General features: G+C 41.5%; 1 protein-coding gene across 1 annotated transcript in view; it reads left to right on the top strand.

Moving 5' to 3' along the window:
• Positions 1-23,188, top strand: part of csmd2 (CUB and Sushi multiple domains 2) — an 896,539-nt gene that overhangs the window by 200,736 nt on the left and 672,615 nt on the right. The window contains exon 2 of the mRNA XM_073034487.1: positions 22,316-22,428. Coding sequence (XP_072890588.1) covers positions 22,326-22,428 — 103 coding nt within the window. The 5' untranslated portion in view covers positions 22,316-22,325. The remainder of the gene's footprint in view (positions 1-22,315; positions 22,429-23,188) is intronic.

Here is a 23,188-nt window from a genome sequence, read left to right as displayed (position 1 = left end):
CACTTTAAGTTGGTTACAAAGGTCTTTCACATACTATGTCATTCTATCCCTGTAAGCCCCAGGCTCACTGCCGCATGTAATTACCCCATAAGGGAGTTGCATTGCTTGCCCCATCAATAATTCGTAGGGGTTGGGACCCAACGTGCAGTTTAGGGTTGCTATTGTGGTGAATTAGATATACCTGTCTGGACTGCTCCTGTGGCTCCTCCCACAGACCCCTGCTGACTGCTCCTGTGGCTCCTCCCACAGACCCCTGCTGACAGCTCCTGTGGCTCCTCCCACAGACCCCTGTATAAAGGCGACTGTGGCCTGTTGCCCTGACTCATTCCCCAGGATGTAGTGTTGTTCATTCTTCCAGTCAATAAAAGCCGATACCTCGCTTCCTACGTCTCAGCGTGAGTTATTGATGGTGCATCAGCTATCAATCTCATCAGGATTCCTGGTAATACATCAACCCATATCTTTGCCATCTCAGCTATAGCTTTGGCTAAGGCGTTCTTGATTGTTCATTTCATCCTTTCTACCATTCAGGAACTCTGACAGTGGTAGTGTCGAAGCAACCGTCATCGAATCCCTAACAGCCTGCGCATTTCCTTCATCACTTTCCCTGTGAAATCTGAGTCTACCTGAACTGGGATTTCCTGAACTAGGATCCGTTCAGCGGTGCTGGCAGTGCAGTCCCTTGTTGGGAAAGCCTCTACCCACTGGGTGAAGCGATCCATAATTACTAGACAGTAGCTTTTCCCCCCTTGCTTTTTGACAGGGGCAGTGTGAAGTCCATCCAGGTATTTTCTCAGGGTCCCCTCGGCCGTGGCTGATTTGCCATCTGTAGCTTTCTGTTTTCACCAGGGTCATGCTGGGCACAAATGGAACAATCGTGGCAGAATTTCTCAACAGCCCTGCTCATCCCTGGCTATCACCAGCCCTGCTGGAGGATTGTGATCATGCTCTGCCTTGCCTGATGCATCCCCCCATGATATAACTTCAGTAGTATCTGTCTAATACTTAGTGGTGCCACCACGATTCCTTCCTCCCCATGTGTCCAGCTCTCATCTGGTCTCTCCTTTGCTCCCTTTCTCCTCCATTTCTCCCTCTCTCCTGCCTCCACCTCTTCATGTAATTTCACTAAACTGACTTCCGTCATTTCTTCCTGCACATTTGCAATTTCAGTTGCCTCTTGTTCCTCTGCTGTCTTCTTTACAGTGATGTCTGCTCACTCACTTCCTTTCTGCTCCTTACTCTCCCCTTTCTGGTGAGTCTTTACTTTAAGTGTTCTTGAGCAAGGCACTTAACCACACATTGCTCTGCGATGACACCAGTGCCAAGCTGTATGGGTCCTAATGCCCTTCGCTTGGACAACATTGGTGGCGTGGAGAGAGGAGACTTGCAGATTGGGCAACTGCTGGTCTACCATAAAAAAAAAACCTTGCCCAGGCTTGCGCCCTGGAAACTTTCCAAGGTGCAAATCCATGGCCTATCGAGACTAACGGAGACCTACTACTTTAATCAGTGCCACCTGTTGCAGGCAGCCTCACTGCTTCCTGTAGGTGTAATAGGTGCCCGTGCTGAATACCTGCCCTCCTGCTGTCAGTGGCCGCTCTCAGCCTCCCTGTGTTCAGGAGCTCTACAATGGTATGGGGTGAGTGTAGTATGAGTTGACCCATCATTACAACTGGTTCACTTACTCACATTGCCCAACCAGCACAGTCTAAATCTGCTACACAGCAGGGAATTCAGACTGCAACGGGTGTCTGTTTCCTTGAATAATATGCTACTGGCCTTCTTGTGTCCCCACGGTCCTGCACCACTACTGTATTGTGGTGCCCTCCCTCATTGCTGCAATGTCAAAAGGGTGAACTGCATCTGGTCATCGTAGCGTGGGCGCAGGGATCAGGGCTTTCTTGGTGTCAGTGAAAGCCTTTTTCTCATCTGGCCCCCATCTTACGTCCTCCAGAGGGGGCTTCCCTCTTTAATCAAGACCTGTATCAGGGCCACTAGTGCTGAGAACCCTGGTGTGAAATTATTGCAATAATTGAATAGACCCGTTATCTTCCTCTCTCCCCTTATGTTTACTGGTTGGGGCATGAAGCTGATTGCCAAAAGTCTGTCATTTGATACGTCCTTCATCCCCTGGGGGATGTTGTAGTCGAGGTACTGTATGCTTTCCTTTCCTATCTGAGCCTTGTGTGGACTGATCTTAGACCCCTCTTCTTGCAGTATCTCTAAAACTCTGGCTGTCACTCCTAAATGACCTGCTTCATCTTCCAAAGCAATGACTTGGCCATCTACATATTGTAAGCTGGTCGACTAGCAGGACATTAGACTGAGCTTTACCAAAGTCCGCGCCATGACCTTAAGAAAAATGGCCGGGCTATTGTGGAATCCCTGGGAGGTCAAATTTGGCACAAGGCCGAGTTGGAACCCAATGGCTAAAACTTCATCCTAGCACCAAACCTGGTAAAAATAGTGGTGTCAGTGCATTGGACTGTAATTTGGAAATGTAATATCATTGAAGGTATTGAATCTGAATTTCAGAAGTGGACTTCTGTGTTTAGCTGCCTTTATACATGAGTGTACTTGCACACAAACATAAAGCTGACCCTTTCAACTTTCTGCTTCTTTATCTCTACAGTTCTTTCATGCTTATCCCCTCCCCCTCCCCCCTTTATCTTTCCTCTGATTGGTTTTCCACCTGGCGCCTCTAGGCCCTACCCCCTCCCCTATCTCTATTACTGGGCTTCGGCCCTCTCTTCTCCCCCATTCCTGATGAAGGGTCTCGGCCCGAAACGTTGGCTACTCTTTCCTCACGGATGCTGCCTGACCTGCTGAGTTCTTCCAGCGTTGTGTATGTAAGCTGACCAAGGATGCTTGTCTTTTATTTAAACATTCTTCACCTTTAAGACTTGACATCCTGCCTGGTGAATTTACTGAGACAATAGGATGAACCTATGCAGAGGGGGAAAAAAAGCTCTAAATTGATTGATTGTCTTTTACTCTTCATTCTCACAAATTCTCTCAAATAAAACAGCGGACTGATAAATATCTCCCCTGTTAAGCTGTTTTGGTATTTCATGTGCACATTCTGCTGACAGCTTTCTTTTGATTATGCTGAAAAGCATCGTTCGTATGCCCCCAATTATTACTTCAATCCTTTCATCCCATATAATTGGTGTGTGTAACATTGCCAAAATATACTATCCTCTCTAAAATGCAATGCAGAGTAAGCCTGTCACACATTTTTTTCAAGTTCTTTGGAGGTTTTAAGAACAAATATCAAAATTCCTATGTTAATTTGTTCCAACCTGAAAGAGTAAATGGAATTATTATTACTGATTTGCTCACTGCCCCCTTTAAAGCTCTTCTCGTTCAAACAATTTTTGTTGCCCCCAAAGATGTACCATGTTTGGGGTGCTGTAATTGTTGCCTAAGTATCTGGAAATGCTGACCTGAAAGTACTTATGCATGGATTTGTCATCCATCAGATTTTAATCAGACCTTATCCCACATTTTAAGATTATAATTATCAAACTGTCTTGTTCTCCAGTCTTATTCTGGATGGAAGAAAAATAATCTCCAGAACTTTTCTTCTCTGCAAATAGATTACTTCACTCCCTCCAAGTTAATTTCCTCCATACACACCTCAACGGCAAGTGGAAGAAATTTCGCAACAGCTTTGCTACAAGTATTGAAGTCAGCTTTTCAACCTTCCCATTTGCTCTCCCTTGATACTGGTTATCTCTTACCCCAGTCCTAACTTTTCCCATTACCCATGTCATATGAAAACTTGGGTCATGAATGTATCTCACCATCTGCTTCCATTAATAATAAATTGCGGTTTATCATCTTCCACATCTCACTTCAACTGGAGATATCATAGTTGACTCTCCCTTCCTAGGTATTGTCCCTGTTTCTTTCAAAATCATTATTTCCAGACATTCATGCTACAAGAAATGACTCAGTGCCTTAACTGCTTTCTCAAATCTTGTTGAAAAATGGTTTGATTAGAATATTTCCATGGTAGCTAGCAAGTCCTCCATTAAGGTCAACAGCTCAATTGAATGGAAACTTTTGAACCCTCCTGGAAGGAGAGCTAGTACAACAAATTGCCATTGACTGTGAAATCCACCTATGGCTTTGTGTTTTGGCTCAGATTCCTAGGGAATTTACTGTTGGGTATTTGAATCAGAATCAGGTTTATTAACACCAGCATGTGATGTGAAATTTTGTTAATTTAGCATCAGCAGTTCAATGCAATAAATAATCTAACAGAGAGAGAGAGCAAAAATAATAATAAATAAAATAAAACAATAATATATAGACAAGTAAATCAATTATGTGTATTGAATAGATTTTAAAATGTGCAAAAACAGAAATAATGTATGTTAAAAAAGTGAGGTAGTGTCCAAGGGTTCACTGTCCATTTAGGAACCAGGTGGCAGAGGGGAAGAAGCTGTTCCTGAATCGCTGAGTGTGTGCCTTCAAGCTTCTGTATCTCCTACCTGATGATAACAGTGAGAAAAGTGCATGCCCTGGGTGCTGGAGGTCGCTAATAATGGAAACTGCCTTTCTGAGTCATCGTTCCCTAAAGATGTCCTGGGTACTTTGTAGGCTAGTGCCCAAGATGGAGCTGACTAGATTTACAACCTTCTGCAGCTTCTTTCGGTCCTGTGCAGTAGCCCCTCCATACCAGACAATGATGCAACCTGTCAGAATGCTCCCCACGATACAACTATAGAAGTTTTGGAGTGTATTTGTTGACATAAGAGTCTAATGCAGACTTTCACTAATGTATATAGCACGTGAAGCACAGGTTATTTGAGTTTGTAATTAAACCTCCCCTGTGATACCAACAGCCTGAATAGTGGGCTGCTTTCCATTTTTGCTAGCTGTCCTGAAGTGGCCAGATTAGTGCAAATCTGAGCAGCTTCCATTTCAGCTGGAAGTTGTCATCAACCATGAAGAACTTTGCTTAATAACAAACCGGTGCCTGGTCATGAAAGAAATCCTGTGCAGTTCTTTAATGTTCCTAATCTGGGGTGGCCCAACTTGGATGAGCTCTTTACCTTTGAACCTCAGTTGAAGAAAAATAAGTTTCCTCAAACCTGGCTAAAAATACCCTTGAGTAATTTGACCAACAAGCACAAGCAATTCTACAACATACATTGTGCGACAACCAGATGTTCAATCAAGCAAGCTAACAAATCACTCTTCTAACTAACCATCCATCTGTTGTTCATTCACCAATTGGTCCCATTTACTTTACTTTCTTAAGCATTCATCATCAAGCAGATGAGTTGGCAACTGCTGAACACAGGAAAGTGATGTGAATAAATACTTGCCATGCAGATGAATGAATAACAATTTGAAACTTATATACATCACGTAGTTGTGCATTCAGCCTCTCAAAAACCATGGAAGCCAGGTGGTCTGTTCAAGCGAGTCATTTCCATGTATTGTACAATTATGTGCATTATTATGACTACATTTTTAATATAAGTGTCAGAAACTCAAATAGAATACAGGGAGTTGTAAGCAAAGAGTAAGATGGAAAAGCATATCAGGCATTTTGATCATATCATTATATATGTAACAATATGATTTAATTACCTTCTGAATCAAATAATTATTCAGCTCCATTTTGCAAGAGTTTTATTGATTGTTATCATCTATGATTCATCATTCATTATTCTAGAATGTGTATAAAGGGAGCATTCTTTGTGAGGAGCTACTGTTGTAATTTTATTTGTGCTATAAGCCATGTGTGCTTTCTCTAAATTTGATTAGCCAAATGCACTGGAATGTGGAATGTTCATTCAGATGGAAACACCACTTAAAAGAAGAAAGAATGCAAAGAAAAAGCCAATGGAATGGTATTTTTATAACCTGACTGATGAAAATAAACCTGAGTATACTTGGCATTTGAAGTGATATATAGCATGCTAGAAATTGTTAATTATACTGAGGGCAGCATAATATTTAATTTTGTTTGACTGAGTAAAATAGAGTTCATCACTCAGGCATCATAAATCTTACTTAGTCTTGAAATGTAAGAAGCACAAAGTAAGTTTCTTCCACTAACATTAGAAAACTTTAGAATGATTTATGAATTGTGATTTTGATGCCAGAAGACACAAATATTACCATCATCTCGTTGTCCAGGTTCAGATATTAGGTATATCATTGACAGCCTTCATGGTACTGAGACCTATAGACACCAAGATGCTTTGTACCCAAAAAAAGAAGTCCGCTTAAGTGAAATTGTTTCTTTTGGAAGAAAAAGCTACTGCAATTGACATCTCTTCTATGGATTTGTTGAGGTGATGGGGTAAAGATACATCTCTACCAAAGGAGATGTAAGGCACTCCTTCCCTCTGCTAGGCTGCAGGTCATCCTTGGGCAGGGTGTAGCACCCAGTTAGCCTCTTGATCATGGTCATGTGAAGCCACGGGAGCAAGTTGTGAATGGTTGTATGAGCAGTTAGTGCATTTCATAAGTCCTGGTTATGCGAACACTGATACCAGGCAGAAAACCTCCGAAGAGTATTGATAATGGCGAGGGTCATCCACCTTTTAAGTACAATGCCCAAAAGAAAGTAATGGCAAATGACTTCTGGAGAAAAATTTGCCAAGAGCAATCATGGTCATAGACCATGATCACCCATATCATATGATACGACACATATCGATGATGATTTGTTGAGGCAAGGATAAAATCCTGCAGATCATTGGTGAGCTAATCAGAGCCTCTGAAGGAGTCTGCTGGATCTTTGTTGGATTTGTCTAGTGGTATAGACATTGTTGACTCTCGGCTATTAATAGGGAATCAAATGTGGACAATAAATATCACCCTGTTGGCAGCATACATATCCTACCAGCAAATTATCGCCGAGATTAATTAAATGTATTTCTATCTGGAATGCTACCTTATTTTGTCAGACTAACGTAATGCAGTAATGATTCCTGTAGATTTTATATAATCAGTCATGGGATGAGGAAATCACGGACCGAGCCAGCATTTATCTAACTGTAGCTAAAGTGTAATGCTTGTTATGATATTTTAGAGGGAAAGCAAGAGTTCAGCACTCTGCTGTGGAGCTGGAGTCACATCCATCTATGAAATACATTCACATATGAAGATCTTGGACCTGACACAAAACTCATGATTTTTTTTTTGGCAAAAGTGATCACTTACTTCTGGGATTTGGATTACCTGCAGCAGACACCTCAAGGCATTGGGAAAATAATACCAACATGGTGTTTTCAAAATCATTCTATAACTAATTCCTAGACTTCTGAGGGTATAATAGCTCTCAAATCTCCAATCATATCCTTGTAACCTATTCTCATAGACGTGATTCAACCACCCTTCTCCCATCCACCTACACAAGGGACAGTTTACAGTTGTCAGTTACCTTGACAACCAACAAATCCTTGGGATGTTGGAAGAAAACAGAGCAGGCAGAAGAAAATAATCAGTTTCAGGAAAAATGTGCAAATTTCACACAGATAGCACAAGTATTTCAAATCGAGCACAGATCCTTGGAGCAGTAAATAGCTTTGCATCCAAATGAATTAATGGCAACATTTTCTCCCAACATTCCCAGTATTGAAGCCCCAGCTGGACTTAACCAGTTGGTAGTGTTCGATAGGCCAAGCTGTTATGGGTGGTCGACACCAGACTCTCGATACACACATTCTATTCTGAGCAGTGTTTCAGAAAGGGATTAGCAGGTGAACAAAGAAGAGGCCAGGAGGTATTTAAAGCCTACATGGAAAATTTCAAAATTCCGCATGCTTCCTGGATTACTATCTGATGACCACTCTCAGCATAGGAATGGAGCATTCAGAATTGTATTGTTAACCTCAATATTGTTCACTGAGCACAGAGAGAAAGCTAGAAAGTGTGGTGGAACAAGTTAACCTCATAAACCACCCAACTACCAGTCCTGTTCTCTGGCAGAGTTCACGTAGCTCCACGACTGTCAAGTTATCTTCAGTCCTGAGGGCTACCTGGGAAGAAGTGGAATTTCAACAAGAACTAAGAGGAAAAAAGCAAACCTATACAAATAAAAGGCCAAGTGAGGAGGATTTAGGTGAGAACATGGCATGGGCAGTTGAGAAGAGAAGCAAGTGACAAAGGCAGTTGAATTGAACTTATAGGCTTTAGTTACAAGGGTGTATTCAGGATCCCTATTTGATTTAGGTAGAGGTGCAAGGAACAGGGAAAGGGATGTTGTTGATGGAACACATTTAGCCCGGTGATGCCAGGTGAACTTACAAATAATTATACGTGGTTAATTTTGGTCACCTTCAACAAAAGTGAACAAGGGCAGGGTCAGCACCAGGTTGCAAAAGAGTAAAGATTGCAACTGGAAATTCTGACATCAGAAAAGGAGAAAATAGTTTAATTCAAAATAACGTGGCTATTAGAACAATTCTTAACCAACTCACCTGAAAGAAGGAAAATTCCATTAGAATTGTAGAGAACTTGTCAGTCAGTGGAAAGGATAAAATCATAGATAGGAGAAAATAGTGCACATTTCCACAAACACAAGAGATTCTGCAGATGCTGAAATCTTAGAAACATAGAAAACATAGAAACACAGAAAACCTACAGCACAATACAGGCCCCTCGGCCCACAAAGTTATGCCAATCATGTCCCTACTTTAGAAATTACTAGGGTTACCCATAGCCCTCTATTTTTCTATGTGCCTATCCAAAAGACTGTTAAAAGACCCTATCGGATCTGCCTCCACCACCATTGCCGGCAGCCCATTCCATGCACTCACCACTCTCTGCATAAAAAACTTACCCCTGACATCTCCTCCGTACCAGCTCCCCAGCACCTTAAACCTGCGCCCTCTTCTGACAGCCATTTCAGCCCTGGAAAAAAAGCTTCTGACTATTCACACGATCAATTCCTCTCATCATCTTATACAACTCAATCAGGTCACCTCTCATCCTTCGTCACCCCAAGGAGAAAAGGCCGAGTTCACTCAACCTGTTTTCATAAGACATGCTCCCCAATCCAGGCAACATCCTAGTAAATCCCTTCTGCACCCTTTCTATGGTTTCCACATCCTTCCTGTAGTGAGGTGACCAGAACTGATCACAGTACACCAAATGGGGTCTGACTAGGGTCCTATATAGCTGCAACATGTTGAGTAACATAGAACCATAGAGCATTACGGCAGAGAAACAGGCCTTTTGACCCTTCTTGGCTGTGCCGAACCATTTTTCTGCCTAGTCCCACTGACCTGCACCTGGACCATATCCCTCCATACACCTCTTATCTGTGTACCTGTCCAAGTTTTTCTTAAATGTTAAAAGTGTGCCCACATTTACCACTTCATCTGGCAGCTCATTCCACACTCCCACCACTTTCTGTGTGAAGAAGACCCCCCCTAATGTTCCCTTTAAACGTTTTCCCCTTCACCCTTAACCCATGTCCTCTGGTTTATTTCTCCCCTAGCCTCAGTGGAAAATGCCTGCTTGCATATTGGAGTTGGGATGTAATGCTAAAATTGTACAAGGCATTGGTGAGGCTGAATTTGGAGTATTGTGTACAGTTCTGGTCACCGAATTATAGGAAAGATGTCAACAACATAGAGAGAGTACAGAGAAGATTTAATAGAATGTTACCTGGGTTTCAGCACCTAAGTTACAGGGAAAGGTTGAACAAGTTAGGTCTTTATTCTTTGAAGCATAGAAGGTTAAGGGGGGACTTGAAAGAGGTATTTAAAATTAAGGGGGATAGATAGAGTTGACGTGGATAGGCTTTTTCCATTGAGAGTAGGGTAGATCCAAACAAGAGGACATGAGTTGAGAGTTAGGGGGCAAAAGTTTAGGGATAACACGAGGGGGAATTTCTTTACTCAGAGAGTGGTAGCTGCGTGGAATGAACTTCCAGTTGAAGTGGTAGAGGCAGGTTCGGTATTGTCATTTAAAGTAAAATTGGATAGGTATATGGACAGGAAAGGAATGGAGAGTTATGGGCTGAGTGCGGGTCAGTGGGACTAGGTGAGAGTAAGCGTTTGGCACGGACTAGAAGGGCAGAGATGGCCTGTTTCCGTGCTGTAATTGTTATATGGTCATATGGTTATATTCACTCTATCTATACCCATCATAATTTTATATACCTCTATCAAATCTCCCCTCATTCTTCTACGCTCCAGGGAATAAAGTCCTAACCTATTCAACCTTTCTCTGTAGCTCAGTTTCTCAAGTCCCGACAACATCCTCGTAAACCTTCTCTGCACTCTTTCAACCTTATTAATATCCTTCCTGTAATTTGCTGACCAAAACTGCACACAATACTCCAAATTCAGCCTCACCAATACCTTATACAACCTCACCATAACATTCCAACTCTTATACTCAGTACTTTGATTTATAAAGGCAAATGTACCTGTTATGACCCCAGCCCCCTCCTTTGTGAGAATCGCAAGAGCCCTAGTCAAGGGGGGGTCAAATGACCCAAGAGAGAGGGAGACGTGCGGAAGACCACGTTCCCCTGGGAAGCAGAATAAAGTGACTCTGACATTGTCTCATGAAGACCACGTGTAAAGCCCTCGGGCAACGTAGGCTGGTTGAGAGAGAGATTGACACTGGCGATCCCGTGAGGAAGTATAAAGGAGGGTCTGGGGGGATGACCCCTTCAGATGCACCAGAAGACACGCTAGAAATCCTGTGACAGCGTTTTGATAGCGACAGCCGGTGGTGGGGTTCATGTGCGTCTTTTCCTTGCCTGGGATTGGCGACCCCGCAACGGAAGAACGGCTTAGCTACAGGGGAGGCCACAGATGAGCGTTCATTCCCCCAACGAGGCTCCGACAAACCGAACTCCTCCAGGTTGGAAAACCGGTCGGGTAACTGTTTCATCCCATCTCTCTCTCTCTTTCTAACAAAAGTGCACCAACGCGACACCACAACGACGGCAGCTGGTGGAACTGCAGTGACCACAAAAGACTTTTAGATATCCAGTAAACAATATATATCTACATTACCCCTAGACAACGATAGAGCTTATTTCTGATTGATTATTACTATATCTGTGCTTTAGATTGAGTTGTGACGACGTATATGATCTGAATGTTTTGTATTAACCATACGTTTGTGCCCCTTTATAAATAAAAACGTTTGAAAATAGTAGCATCAGGCTTCAGCGGACCTATCTATCTTTGCTGATAAGTCACCCGGTTACTGGGGAACGTAACATACCAAAAGCTCTCTTTACTACCCTATCTACCTGTGACGCCACTTTTAGGGAATTTTGTATCTGTATTCCCAGATTGCTCTGTTCTACTGCACTCCTCAGTGTCCTACCATTTACCTTGTATGTTCTACCTTAGTTTTTCCTTCCAAAGTGCAATACCTCACACTTGTCTGTATTGAACTTCATCTGCCATTTTTCAGCCCATTTTTCCAGCTGGTCCAAATCCCTCTGCAAGCTTTGAAAACCTTCCTCACTATCCACTACACCTCCAATCTTTGTATCATCAGCAAATTTGCTGATCCAATTTACCACATTATCATCCAGATCATTGATATAGATGACAAATAACAATGCACCCAGCACTGATCCCTGTGGCACACCACTAGTCACAGGCCTCCACTCAGAGAAGCAATCCTCCACTAACACTGTCTGACTTCTCCCATTGAGCCAATGTCTAATCCAATTTACTACCTCACCAGGTATACCGAGCAACTGAATCTACCTAACTAACCTCCCATGCGGGACCTTGTCACAGGCCTTACTGAAGTCCATGTAGACAATATCCACTGCCTTCCCTTCATCCACTTTCCCAGTAACCTCCTCGAAAAAATCTAATAGATTTTTTAAACATGACCTACCACGCACAAAGCCATGTTGACTCTCCCTAATAAGTCCCTGTCTATCTAAATACTTGTAAATCCTATCTCTTAGTCCTCCTTCCAGTTATTTACCTACTACCGACGTCAAACTTACTAGCCTATAATTTCCTGGATTACTTTTAAAGCCTTCTTTAAATAACGGAACAACATGAGCTATCCTCCAATCCTCCGGCACCTCACCCGTAGATAACTACATTTTAAATATATCTGCCTGGGCCCCTGCAATTTCAACACTGCCCTCTTTCAAGGTCCGAGGGAATACCCTGTCAGGTCCTGGGGATTTATCTACTCTGATTTGCCTCAAGATAGTAAGCACCTCCTCTTCTTCAATCTGCATGGGTTCCATGATCTCACTATTTGTTTGCCTTATTTCCATTGTCTCCATGCCAGTTTCCTTAGTAAATACAGATGCAAAAAACCCATTTAAGATTGCTCCCATTTCTTTTGGTTCTGTATATAGCCGACCACTCTGATCTTCAGGAGGACCAATTTTATCCCTTACTATCCTGTTGCTCTTAATATACCTGTAGAAGCTCTTTGGATTATCCTTCACCTTGACTGCCAAAGCTACCTCATGTCTTCATTTAACCCTCCTGATTTCTTTCTGAAGTATTTTTTTGCACTTTTTATTTTCCTATCTTGTCTGAGCAAGTCAGGCATCATGTATGGAGAGAAATAAATAGTTGATGTTTTAGGACAAGACCATTCATCAGGACTGGAATTCTACATCTGCCCCCTTATTTAAAGTCTTAATGAAGGACCTTTACTTGAAATGATGACTTTTTATTCCTCTCCACAATGAACACTTTCAAATGATCCAGTAATCTCTATTTAAAAAGTGCAAGGCGTTTTGCTGTCAGTTTAGATCTATCTCTGTGGATATGTTTCCCTGTGACTCACAGAGAAACAATTCTTGATATGTAATCTTATAGGCCTCTCTATCAGGATGTCTCTGAAGATGGATATAATGGATTTGCTTGACAGTCAGTGCTGCTTTGAGATTGACTGGTTGCTTCTGCTGGAGAGTATGTGCAGTGGATTTAAGTTACTTCCAACAGTTCACTTCTGAGGACAGTCTGGCCACTCTTATTAATATAATTTCAGTGACAGGTACATCCTAATTCTCACCAGTATTCAGCAGTGCACAGATGCTTGTCTGCTCTTCTGCTGTGCATTGTATAGCCTTGCTCTCGATGCCCAAAGGTAATTATTTTGCTATTATCAGAGTTATTTATCATTCAGAGATTGCACTTGCTTAGCCAGCACTCTGTTAAATGGATTCAATCCCAAGGACACAAGGAAAGTGTTTGATCTTTATCACATTCTGCATGCTGGGAAGAAGAAAGGGCCAATCAGAGCCCAGGAAGGTCTTTTAAGGGGAAGATGAAAATTAGGCTGGCATTCTAAATTCCATTCTGGTGGCCAGGAAGCAGAGTGGGCAGAGGAAATTGGGACGCGTTTTCTGTTTCCAGACCAGCTCTTCCACTGCGGTGAGATTGTCGATCACTTGGTTCATGGAGCAAGTTGTTGCTCTGATTCTGCTCTAGGGCACAGTTTTCCACTGGCCCTCAGGGTGTTGCTGAGTTCCAGAGCAGCACAGGGACTGTCCCGGGATGTACGGTATGGCGCCTGCACTGACGCAAGGGATTGAACAGTCAGTGAGGTCGTGACCCATGACATCACATCTACAGTCAAAGTTGAAGTTTAAAAACCCTTCAGGACCTGCTAAACCTCAAAGTGGTTAGTTTTAATCTTTTCTTATTGCGCGCGCACACACACACACACATAGTAACTTAAACCAAATAAAGAAGAAAAAAAATACTTTGTTTTACTCCTGGCCCTTGATTGCCAAATTGTGTTTTCTTTATTTCAGCCTTTCTTACGGATTTGAAATAGTTTCTACCACAAAGATAATTTACAGATTCTTTTGTACATAACCCACTTTTTTAATCTACATGGAATGGTTTTAAATCTTTCTGATTATCGATTAAAACCAACTATAAAAGCCAATGGCAGAAGTAATCTATCGAAAAGCCCAACGGTCTGTGTGGGGTAACACTTCAGGATTCTTATCCTAAGACCCAGTCTCCACTCATGGACTCCTCCACTTTACAGGATGTTTTAGCCACTGGACTAACAAGAGGTCTGAACATGTGGACCCACAAGTAATAAATGCAGTAGTGACATCAGTGTCTAGGGCATATATGTCAAACTCAAGGCCCGTGGGCCCAATCCGGCCCGCGGTGGAATTATCTTTGGCCCGCGAGATAATATCTAATTACTATTAAAGCTAGCCCCAGTAATCGAAGCGCCTATGGCGTATGATATGGCTAATGCTGAGTTTGTTCAGGTACCAGGTTTTCAGGGTTTTTAGTGTTTATTCAGCAGTCTTCTTCATAATAAACGGAATTTGTAAAGTGAAACACTTTGTAGTTATAGCAGAGACTGAGACACATGAGAGCAGGCTGAAAAAACGGAGGCAACGAAAGCTGCGTTCGCACGCGTACGACTGATCCGGCCCGCATGAAGCTGCATTTTGCTCAATCCAGCCCATGACCTAAAATGAGTTTGACACCCCTGGTCTAGGGTGTAGAGGAGTTCATGGGCAGAGGACACAGGAGTTGAGAAGGAGGAGTAGATTGGATCTAATACAATTTGGCTCAATATATAATTTTTAAAATGAATGTTCCAGTGCTTCCATGGATTAGTTGAAGGTAAATGTGTTAGTATTAGGCTATTAATTTAACATGCAAGTTAAGAAATGGTTGTTACCAGAAGCAATAACAGGTTCTCCATCAAATTTGCCCTTTTGCTACTTTGCTGTGTAACTGTCTTGAGAGCTGGTGGACAGCAGTTTTGAGCTTCATGCCAGTTACCCAACTGCAGAAAGATTCCTATTTCTAATTTAGTGCAGTAACTAACATCATGAATTAAAGGGATCCGACTGAAAAGAGAAAAAAAAAGAATTGTTGCCGAGAAATCCAATAGGGAAAAGAGAAGAGACCTTTTAATCTTGTCCTGGGCAAAACTGTGGAAATGTCACTATGGGATATAGTGCAGGTGAATCACATCAATTTACCCCAAAGGAAATTAAGGAGCACAAGAGGGTGAACTGAAGGTGAAGAGAGGTTGGTTGATGCCTCAATGGGGTTTAAACTCTAGTTTAAACTAAATATACTCTAGAATACTTTTTTACTTTGTAATAGTCTTTTAGTGGATTGAAAGTGAAGGACCTGGTTGTGCTTACTGCCTGGCCTATTGTTAATGTGCTGGAGATTCCTTGAAGGTAGGTTAAATATTTTCAGACTGTTGTCAGAATCTAGGAGCAGAGCAGAACCAGTTGTTGAAATAGCCGCTAATCCTACACCTCACCTCTGTATGTTTCCAAAATGCTTCTCAAATCACTACACACTTTTAAGGCAGCAACATAAAGACATGTAATTCACAGTGTTGGAATCAGAGGCATTGGAAACAGGGCTGAAGATATGATGGTCCAAATTTTGTTTCAAGTGATAAATTTTAATAAGGGATTTAAAGAAGAATGTTCTATGCAGAGAGAAAATTCCAGTGTGTGGCAATTCATTGACAAAGAGCACGGCATCTAACGCTGGGGCCCAGGGACTGAGTGGGTGCGCAAGTAGCTGGAGTCTAATATAGGTGACGAAGGAATGTGACATTTGAATAAAAGGCATTGGGAAATAAGTGTGCCTCTGATAACGAGTAAGATTAAGAGTGAGTGATTTTTTGGCTACAGCGCTCTGCATGAAAATAAGTTAATTGAGGTTTGGAGTTGGAAGCCAGCCATATAAATGTTAGAATGGTCTCTCTAGTGTTGACAAAAGGTAGGATTGTTGGAGGTCTCAATAATAAGTGCTCTTAATTGATGATAATCATGTAGTAAAAACAGGTGTTTTTTTTCTTAGAAAGAAGTTCAATACATCGTCAACTATGTATTTGATATCTGATTGATCCTACAATGACTGACTAGGTAGATGAAATTCATTGCAATGGTGTGACTTGGTATCTAGAGCAGGCATTCATGGTTTTAATTTCACCATTGTTAAAACCATAGAACCACAGAATACTACAGCACAGTACAGGCCCTTCAGCCCTCCATGTTGTGCCAACCCATATAATCCTTAAAAAAAAGTACTAAACCCACACTACCCCATAAACCTCCATTTTTCTTTCATCCATGTGCCTGTCCAAGAGGCTCTTAAATACCCCTAATGTTTTAGCCTCCACTACCATCTCTGGTAAGTCATTCCAGGCACTCACAACCCTCTGTGTTAAAAACTTACCCCTGATGTCCCCCCTAAACTTCCCTCCCTTAATTTTGTACATATGCCCTCTGGTGTTTGCTATTGGTGCCCTGGGAAACAGGTATTGACTACCCACCCTATCTATGCCTCTCATAATCTTCTAGACCTCTATCAAGTCCCCTCTCATTCTTCTACGCTCCAAACAGAAAAGTCCCAGCTCTACTAACCTTGCTTCGTATGACTTGTTCTCCAAACCAGGCAACATCCTGGTAAATCTCCTCTGCACCCTCTCCATAGCTTCCACATCCTTCCTATAATGAGGTGACCAGAATTGAACACAATGCTCTAAGTGCGGACTCACCAGAGATTTGTGGAGTTGCAACATGACCTCTCTACTCTTGATCTCAATCCCCCTGTTAATGAAGCCTAGCATCCTATAGGCCTTCTTAACTACCCTATCAACCTGTGCAGCGACCTTGAGGGATGTATGGACTTGAACCCCAAGGTCCCTTTGTTCATCCACACTCTTAAGTAACTGACCATTAATCCTGTACTCAGTCTTCTGGTTTATCCTTCCAAAATGCATCACCTCACACTTGTCTGGATTGAACTCCATTTGCCATTTTTCTGCCCAACTCTGCAGCCTGTCTATATCCTTTTGTAACCTTCGACAACCTATAGCTCCATCCACAACTCCTCCAATCTTCGTGTCATCCGCAAACTTACTCACCCATCCTTCTGCCTCTACATCCAGGTCATTTATAAAAATCACAAATAGCAGGGGTCCCAGGACAGATCCCTGCGGCACTCCACTATTCACTGACCTCCAGGCAGAATACTTTCCTTCCACAACTACCGTCTGCTTTCTTCCTTTAAGCCAATTTTTTTTTATCCAAACAGCCAAGGTTCCACTTGTACCATGCCTCATGACTTTCTAGACGAGTCTCTCATGAGGGACCTTGTCAAATGCTTTGCTAAAGTCCATGTAGACCAGATCCACTGCCCTGCCCTCATCAACTTCTTTTGGTACCTCTTCAAAAAACTCAATTAGGCTCGTGAGGCATGATCTTCCCTTCACAAAGCCATGTTGACTATCCACGAGTAGACTGTACTTCTCCAAATGCTCGTAGATCCTATCCTTAAGAATCCTTTCCAGTAGTTTCCATACCACTGACGTAAGATTCACCGGTCTATAGTTCCCAGGTTTCTCCCTATTACCTTTTTTAAACAAGGCAACTACATATGCCATTCTCCAGTCCTCTGGCACTTCCTCTGCTGCCAAAGAGGATTCAAAGATCATAGCTAATGCTCCTGTGATCTCTTCTCTCAATTCCCACAACAACCTGGGGTGTATCATATCCGGCCCTAGGGATTTATCAATCTTAATGTTTTTAAGAAGATCCAGCACTTCTTCCTCCTTAATCTCCACATTGGACAGCACACAGGTCCACTCTACGTCGACTTCATCCTGATCAAGATCCTTTTCACTTGTGAATACTGAAGCAAAGTATTCATTTAGGACCTCCCCAACCTCCTTTGCTTCCAGGCACATGTTGCCTTCTTTATCCTTTAGTGGTCCCACCTTCATTCTCATCATCCTTCTATTCTTCACATACGCATAGAACCCCTTGGGGTTCTCCTTAATCCTACATGCCAAGGCCTTCTCATGCCCCCTTCGACAGTTTAAATGACTGAATTTATGGTTCATCCAATCAAGCAGGAGGAGGACCATCCAGGAATGATCTGTGGAGGGTCCTGAAGACAGCTGAGCAGCGGGGAAGAAAAAGCCAGTGTTGGAGATGCTCAGGATAGATTAGTGTGAAGACAACAAGAGCCTGTTTACAATAAAGAAGAGGCTTTCGATCAGAATGATATGCTTGATTAGTTGTCATCTGTAGGGGACAAGGAAATAATGCCCAAATATCAACATTATTTGAGTTATCATTCCAGCCACGGCTTCTGGAGAGTAATGGATGGGTAGAATATGTGAAGCAAGCCTAAGTATTAACAAGATTAGGCAAAGTACATGCAGATTTTAGCCCATATTATTCATGATTTCAGGGAAAATCACGTCATTAAATATTTATCTGCTAGCTGGAACATTTACAAACGTGACAGATGGAATTTAATGCAGATAAGTGCGAGGTGCTGCACTTCAGAAGGGTCAACCAGGGTAGGTCTTACACAGTGAATGGTAGGGCACCGAGGAGTGCTGTAGAACAAAGGGGTCTGGGAATACTGGTCCATAATTCATTGGAAGTGGTGTCACAGTTAGATAGATTGTAAAGTAAGCTCTTGGCATAGCTGCCTTCATAAATCAAATTATCGAGTATAGGAGATGGGATGTTAATTTGAAGTTGTATAAAACACCAGTGAGGCCTAATTTGGAGTATTGTGTGCAGTTTTGGCCACCTACCTGAAGGAAAGATGTAAATGAAAATTTACAAAGACGTTGCTAGGTCTGGAGGACCTGGGTTATAAGGAAAGATTGAATAGTTTAGGACTTTATTCCTTGGGATGTACAAGAATGAGAGGACATTCAATACAGGTATACAAAATGATGAAGGTTAAAGATAAGGTAAATGCAAGCAGGCTTTTTGCACTGAGGTTGGGTAGGACTACAACCAGAGGTTATGGGTTAAGGGTGAAAGGTGAAAAGTTTAAAGGGAACATGAGGGGAAACTATTTCACTCAGAGGGTTCTGTGGTGTGGAATGAGCTGGCAGTACAAATGGTGCATGCAAGGTCGAGTTCAACATTTAAGGGACGTTTAGGTATGTACATGGATGGTAGGGATATGGAGTGCTCTGGTCTGGGCGCAGGCTGATGGGAGTAGGCAGTTTAAATGGTTCGGCATGGACTTAATGGGCTGAAGGGCCTGTTTTTTTTTGCTGTACGTTTCTATGTCTCTACAACTCCATGACGTGACAGTGCATACCATGATAGAATCCTGCAAGAGCACGTTAAGAACAGGTGCTTTGTTTAAATTGGCTGCCTTCATTTGGGAAGAATGTGATTCTCTTTGAACTGTGCCATGGAATTTGAATGATCTGAAACAGCAGCCTTGGTATAACATCTCATCTGAAGGATGGTTTCTTCTTCAGTAATAACATTTGACTTATTATGGAGCTCTAGAACAAAAGTGAAATGGCCCACAACTGAGCTACTGCAATTAAAAAAAAATCTACTTCATATAGCAAATTACTATTCGCATTCCCCCTTACCCCACCTGAAAACAGTGGTTGTCAGTGGCACTATTTGAGTGAATATGACATGACTACTACAGACAAAGATATGAAACGACTATTGTCAATGAACAATAACCACAGCATCTTGTGTCAGTATTTCACATTCTCAGTGAGTTATAAAATCTGGGGATAACGTAAGTGTTGTAACTTCACTGCAATTGTTTTTGAACTCTCTGCAGTATGCTATATTAAATTCTATACTTTGGGTAGAACTATATGTGTACTTCCTAAATGATCCAAAATGTTGTGATTTCCTCCGCGAGCCAAGATTAGAAACAATTATAGACACAAAACATCTGGAAATTACATCTTTGACTTCATTAAATGATTGCAATTAGTCCATGGAGCTAAAATGGCCCTGACTGCTGTTAGTGTAGCAAGCTAAAGGTATGTTTAATCAGGTGGCAACTTTATTAGCAGAACCTGTACACCTGCTTGTAAATGAAATTATCTATTCAGCCAATCAAATGGAAACAACTACATGCATAAAAGCATGCAGGCATGGTCAAGAGATTCAGTTTTTGATCAGACCAAATCCAAGAATAGGGAAAATTGTGATCTAAGTGATGTTGACTGTACCAGATGGGGCGGTTTCATTATCTCAGAAATTGCTGATCTCTTGGGATTTTCACGCACAACAGTTTCTAGAGTTTGCAGAGAAAGGCGCGAAAAACAAAAAAGAAACATCCAATGAGGACTTTGTTAATGAGAAGTCAGAGGAGGTTAGACAGACTGGTTCAAGTTGACAGGAAGGTGATGGGAACTCATATTACCACCCATGGAACAACAGTTTAAGAAGGGTATATTTGAGCACACAACACTTCAAACCCTGAGCTGGAAGAGCTGCAACAGCAGAAGACCACACTGGGTTTTACTCCTTTATCTAATAAATTGGACACTGAATGGTCTGATTATTTCTTGATCTTAGATCAGGGGGCGCAGAGGCTAGCAAATTATATGAGTCATTCTCCTACATTTTTAAATGCCAATGAGAAACTGGGATCAGATTACTGTAAAGGAGAAATAGGCCACCTAGCTTTTACAAAGAGAAAGGAAGGTTGGGAATGTATTGATTTATTTTCGAATGTTGTGATTTTGTAATTTATGCAGTCCAGTGTAGGTCTGTAGTCTAGTGTAGCTTTCTCTGTTTTTTTTTATTACATAGTTCAATCTAGTTTTGTACTGTGTCATGTAATACCACGGTCCTGAAAAACGTTGTCTCATTTTTACTATGCACTGTACCAGCAGTTATGGTCGAAATGACAATAAAAGTTGACTTGACTTGACTTGATTTTGGAATTATGGGACTGAGTCTAAAGGCTTCAAAGAAAATTGGTGTTAGCTGTGTTGCCTGTGTACATTTTTAATTAACTTAAGTTTTGTTTAAATTGCTATTGTTGAACTGTCCAGAATATATCACTGATTGACACCAACATCTCCAAATTTCTTCTGATGTGCAACAAAAATCAAAAGTTGAGGGAATTTTTAAAAAATGCCTGGATCCTAAGCTGGCAATTTTGTAACTTGAGCTCATCAAAATGATGAGTAAATGTTAGTTACTTTGATTTTCCCTTCCGTGGTTAATAAACTAAAGCAGCATTTATACTATTGTACCATCAAACTTGGAAGTGCTTGAAAAAAATATTGGCAGATTTGATTCTGGGAAACGTATTAATTTTTCTTTCACTTCTGATTCTTGTTGCTGGTCTCAAGAAGATGGGATAAGTTGATGTCAATCAATGATGCCTTCTGAGCAATTGAGCAGGAGTTCAAATCCTGTAAAGTCAAAATTGAAACCGCCATAAGTCATTCCACTACTGATGCCAGCTGGCCAGTAGAAATGGGAGGTCTCTATTTTTTCTGTCTGAATTGGGTCACAAAGGTGAAATGACAATCATATAAGAGATTTATCATGGCCTTTTACTATTCCACTGCTTTTTTTGTTGGTGGCAACAAGCATTCAGTGTAAGATGTTGAGTGTTTCAACTGTAATCAATTGTGAAAAACAATTATGAATTAAAGAGTTTTTCCCCACATAATAATTTCCCCTTGACCTCCCAGATCAATCCTTGTGAAAAGTGGAAGGCTTAGGTTTTTTTTTCATCAAAGGATTATGGGGCAGGTATTACTGGAAGTTATATGTGGCATTAATAATGAGTGGGGACAGCATTAGTGACATTAATATTGGCTAATGGGATGCGATGAATTAACTCTAAAATTATAAATATGCTTCTCCTGCAGTTATTTACTCGAGTGCCTATGAATCAAACTGGTGATCATTCCAAAGAACCCTGATTTAGTCTATGTAGATCTGTCCTTATTTGTGACTGCAAGGACAAATAATGCTGTGGGAACTGATCAAAATAATGAAAATAACTCACCATTGTGCTTCCAGCAGCTGAGATTATAATTAATGTCCTTGGCAAATTATTTTTTTGGATAAATTGTTGGGAGGACAGCTTAGATAGAAAAGTTTATCTTTGCTGAAAGTCTATACAGAAAGAAGAGGTTTCACACTATTAATCATCTCTGGTTTGTGTTTGAGCTGACAACTCCAGTCACATTGGTCGCTTTCTTGTCCTGAAGGCACCATATTTTTGACAAAAGAAATGGGGAGGGGGGGACTGAGCTGTTTAAAAATTAATATTCAAATCTAATTAACAAAATAGCATGGTTGGAATTTCACAGGAGAAATCAGAACAATGCATCCACAGTAATTGAAGAAGTAATGTTTACTTGCTTGAAATGTTGTATCTGACTTGATTAAGTTGTCTGGAGTAAAATCCTTTTGGGCGTGTTATGTGAAGATAATGCAATATTTTCAAGCCTTTGATTGCCAGATGGTTGCAACAACCAGCTGACCCCCAAAGATGTAATTCAAGTCCATTTTCCCTTGAGCTTTACTAAATTTCATGACCTTCTTTATTTGCAGGTTGACTGGAATGAATCTACCTTCTCCTGTTATCAGTAGCAAAAACTGGCTCCGACTTCACTTCACATCAGACGGTAATCACAAGCTGAAAGGGTTTAGTGCTCAGTACCAAGGTAAGAGCTTATGCCTACTTACACAGACCTCAAATGAAATGTAATTTCAACCAAATCTTACTATTGATCAAAAACTTCAAGAAAACACGGTTGCAGAAACTCTGGAATGAGAATAGAATATCTGGAAATATCCAGAAAGTCAGATATCAGCAATGAATAGGGAAATAGAATCAACATTTCATATTGATTATCTTTAATCAGAAGTGAGAGATAAGAAAACATATTGGGTTGTTCTCCGATCTTGGCAATTTACTAACAAACGTTTTGTCACCATGCGAAGAGGCATTGTCAGTGCGCTGTCGATTGTGGTGTGTTCTCAATCCCAGCACATCTGTAGTTGTGAATTTCCCATTATTCAGGACATTTACAAGGACAGGTGTGTAAAAAGGGCCCATAGGATCACTGGGGACCCAAGCCATCCCAACCACAATCTATTCCAGCTGCTACCATCCGGGAAGCGGTACCGCAGCATAAAAGCCAGGACCAACAGGCTCCAGGACAGCTTCTTCCACCAGGCCATCAGACTGCTTAACTCACACTGATTTGAGTGTACTCTATATTACATTGACTGTCCTATTTATTATAAATTACTATGATTGCACATTGCATATTTAGATGGAGAAGTGATTTTTACTCCTCATGAATGCAAAAGATTAAGAAATAAAGTCAATTCAATTCCTCCAAATGGTTGGCCTTTATATATTTTTCAAACCAACCATCGACCACCCGAGCTACACACCTTCCCAGTTATTTCCAAATA

The sequence above is a fragment of the Hemitrygon akajei genome, chromosome 32 (genome assembly GCF_048418815.1).
Source record: "Hemitrygon akajei chromosome 32, sHemAka1.3, whole genome shotgun sequence".
In the NCBI taxonomy this organism is placed as follows: domain Eukaryota; kingdom Metazoa; phylum Chordata; class Chondrichthyes; order Myliobatiformes; family Dasyatidae; genus Hemitrygon; species Hemitrygon akajei.
The sequence above is the reverse complement of the archived record's forward strand: the minus strand, read 5'-3'. Positions and strand labels throughout refer to the sequence as shown.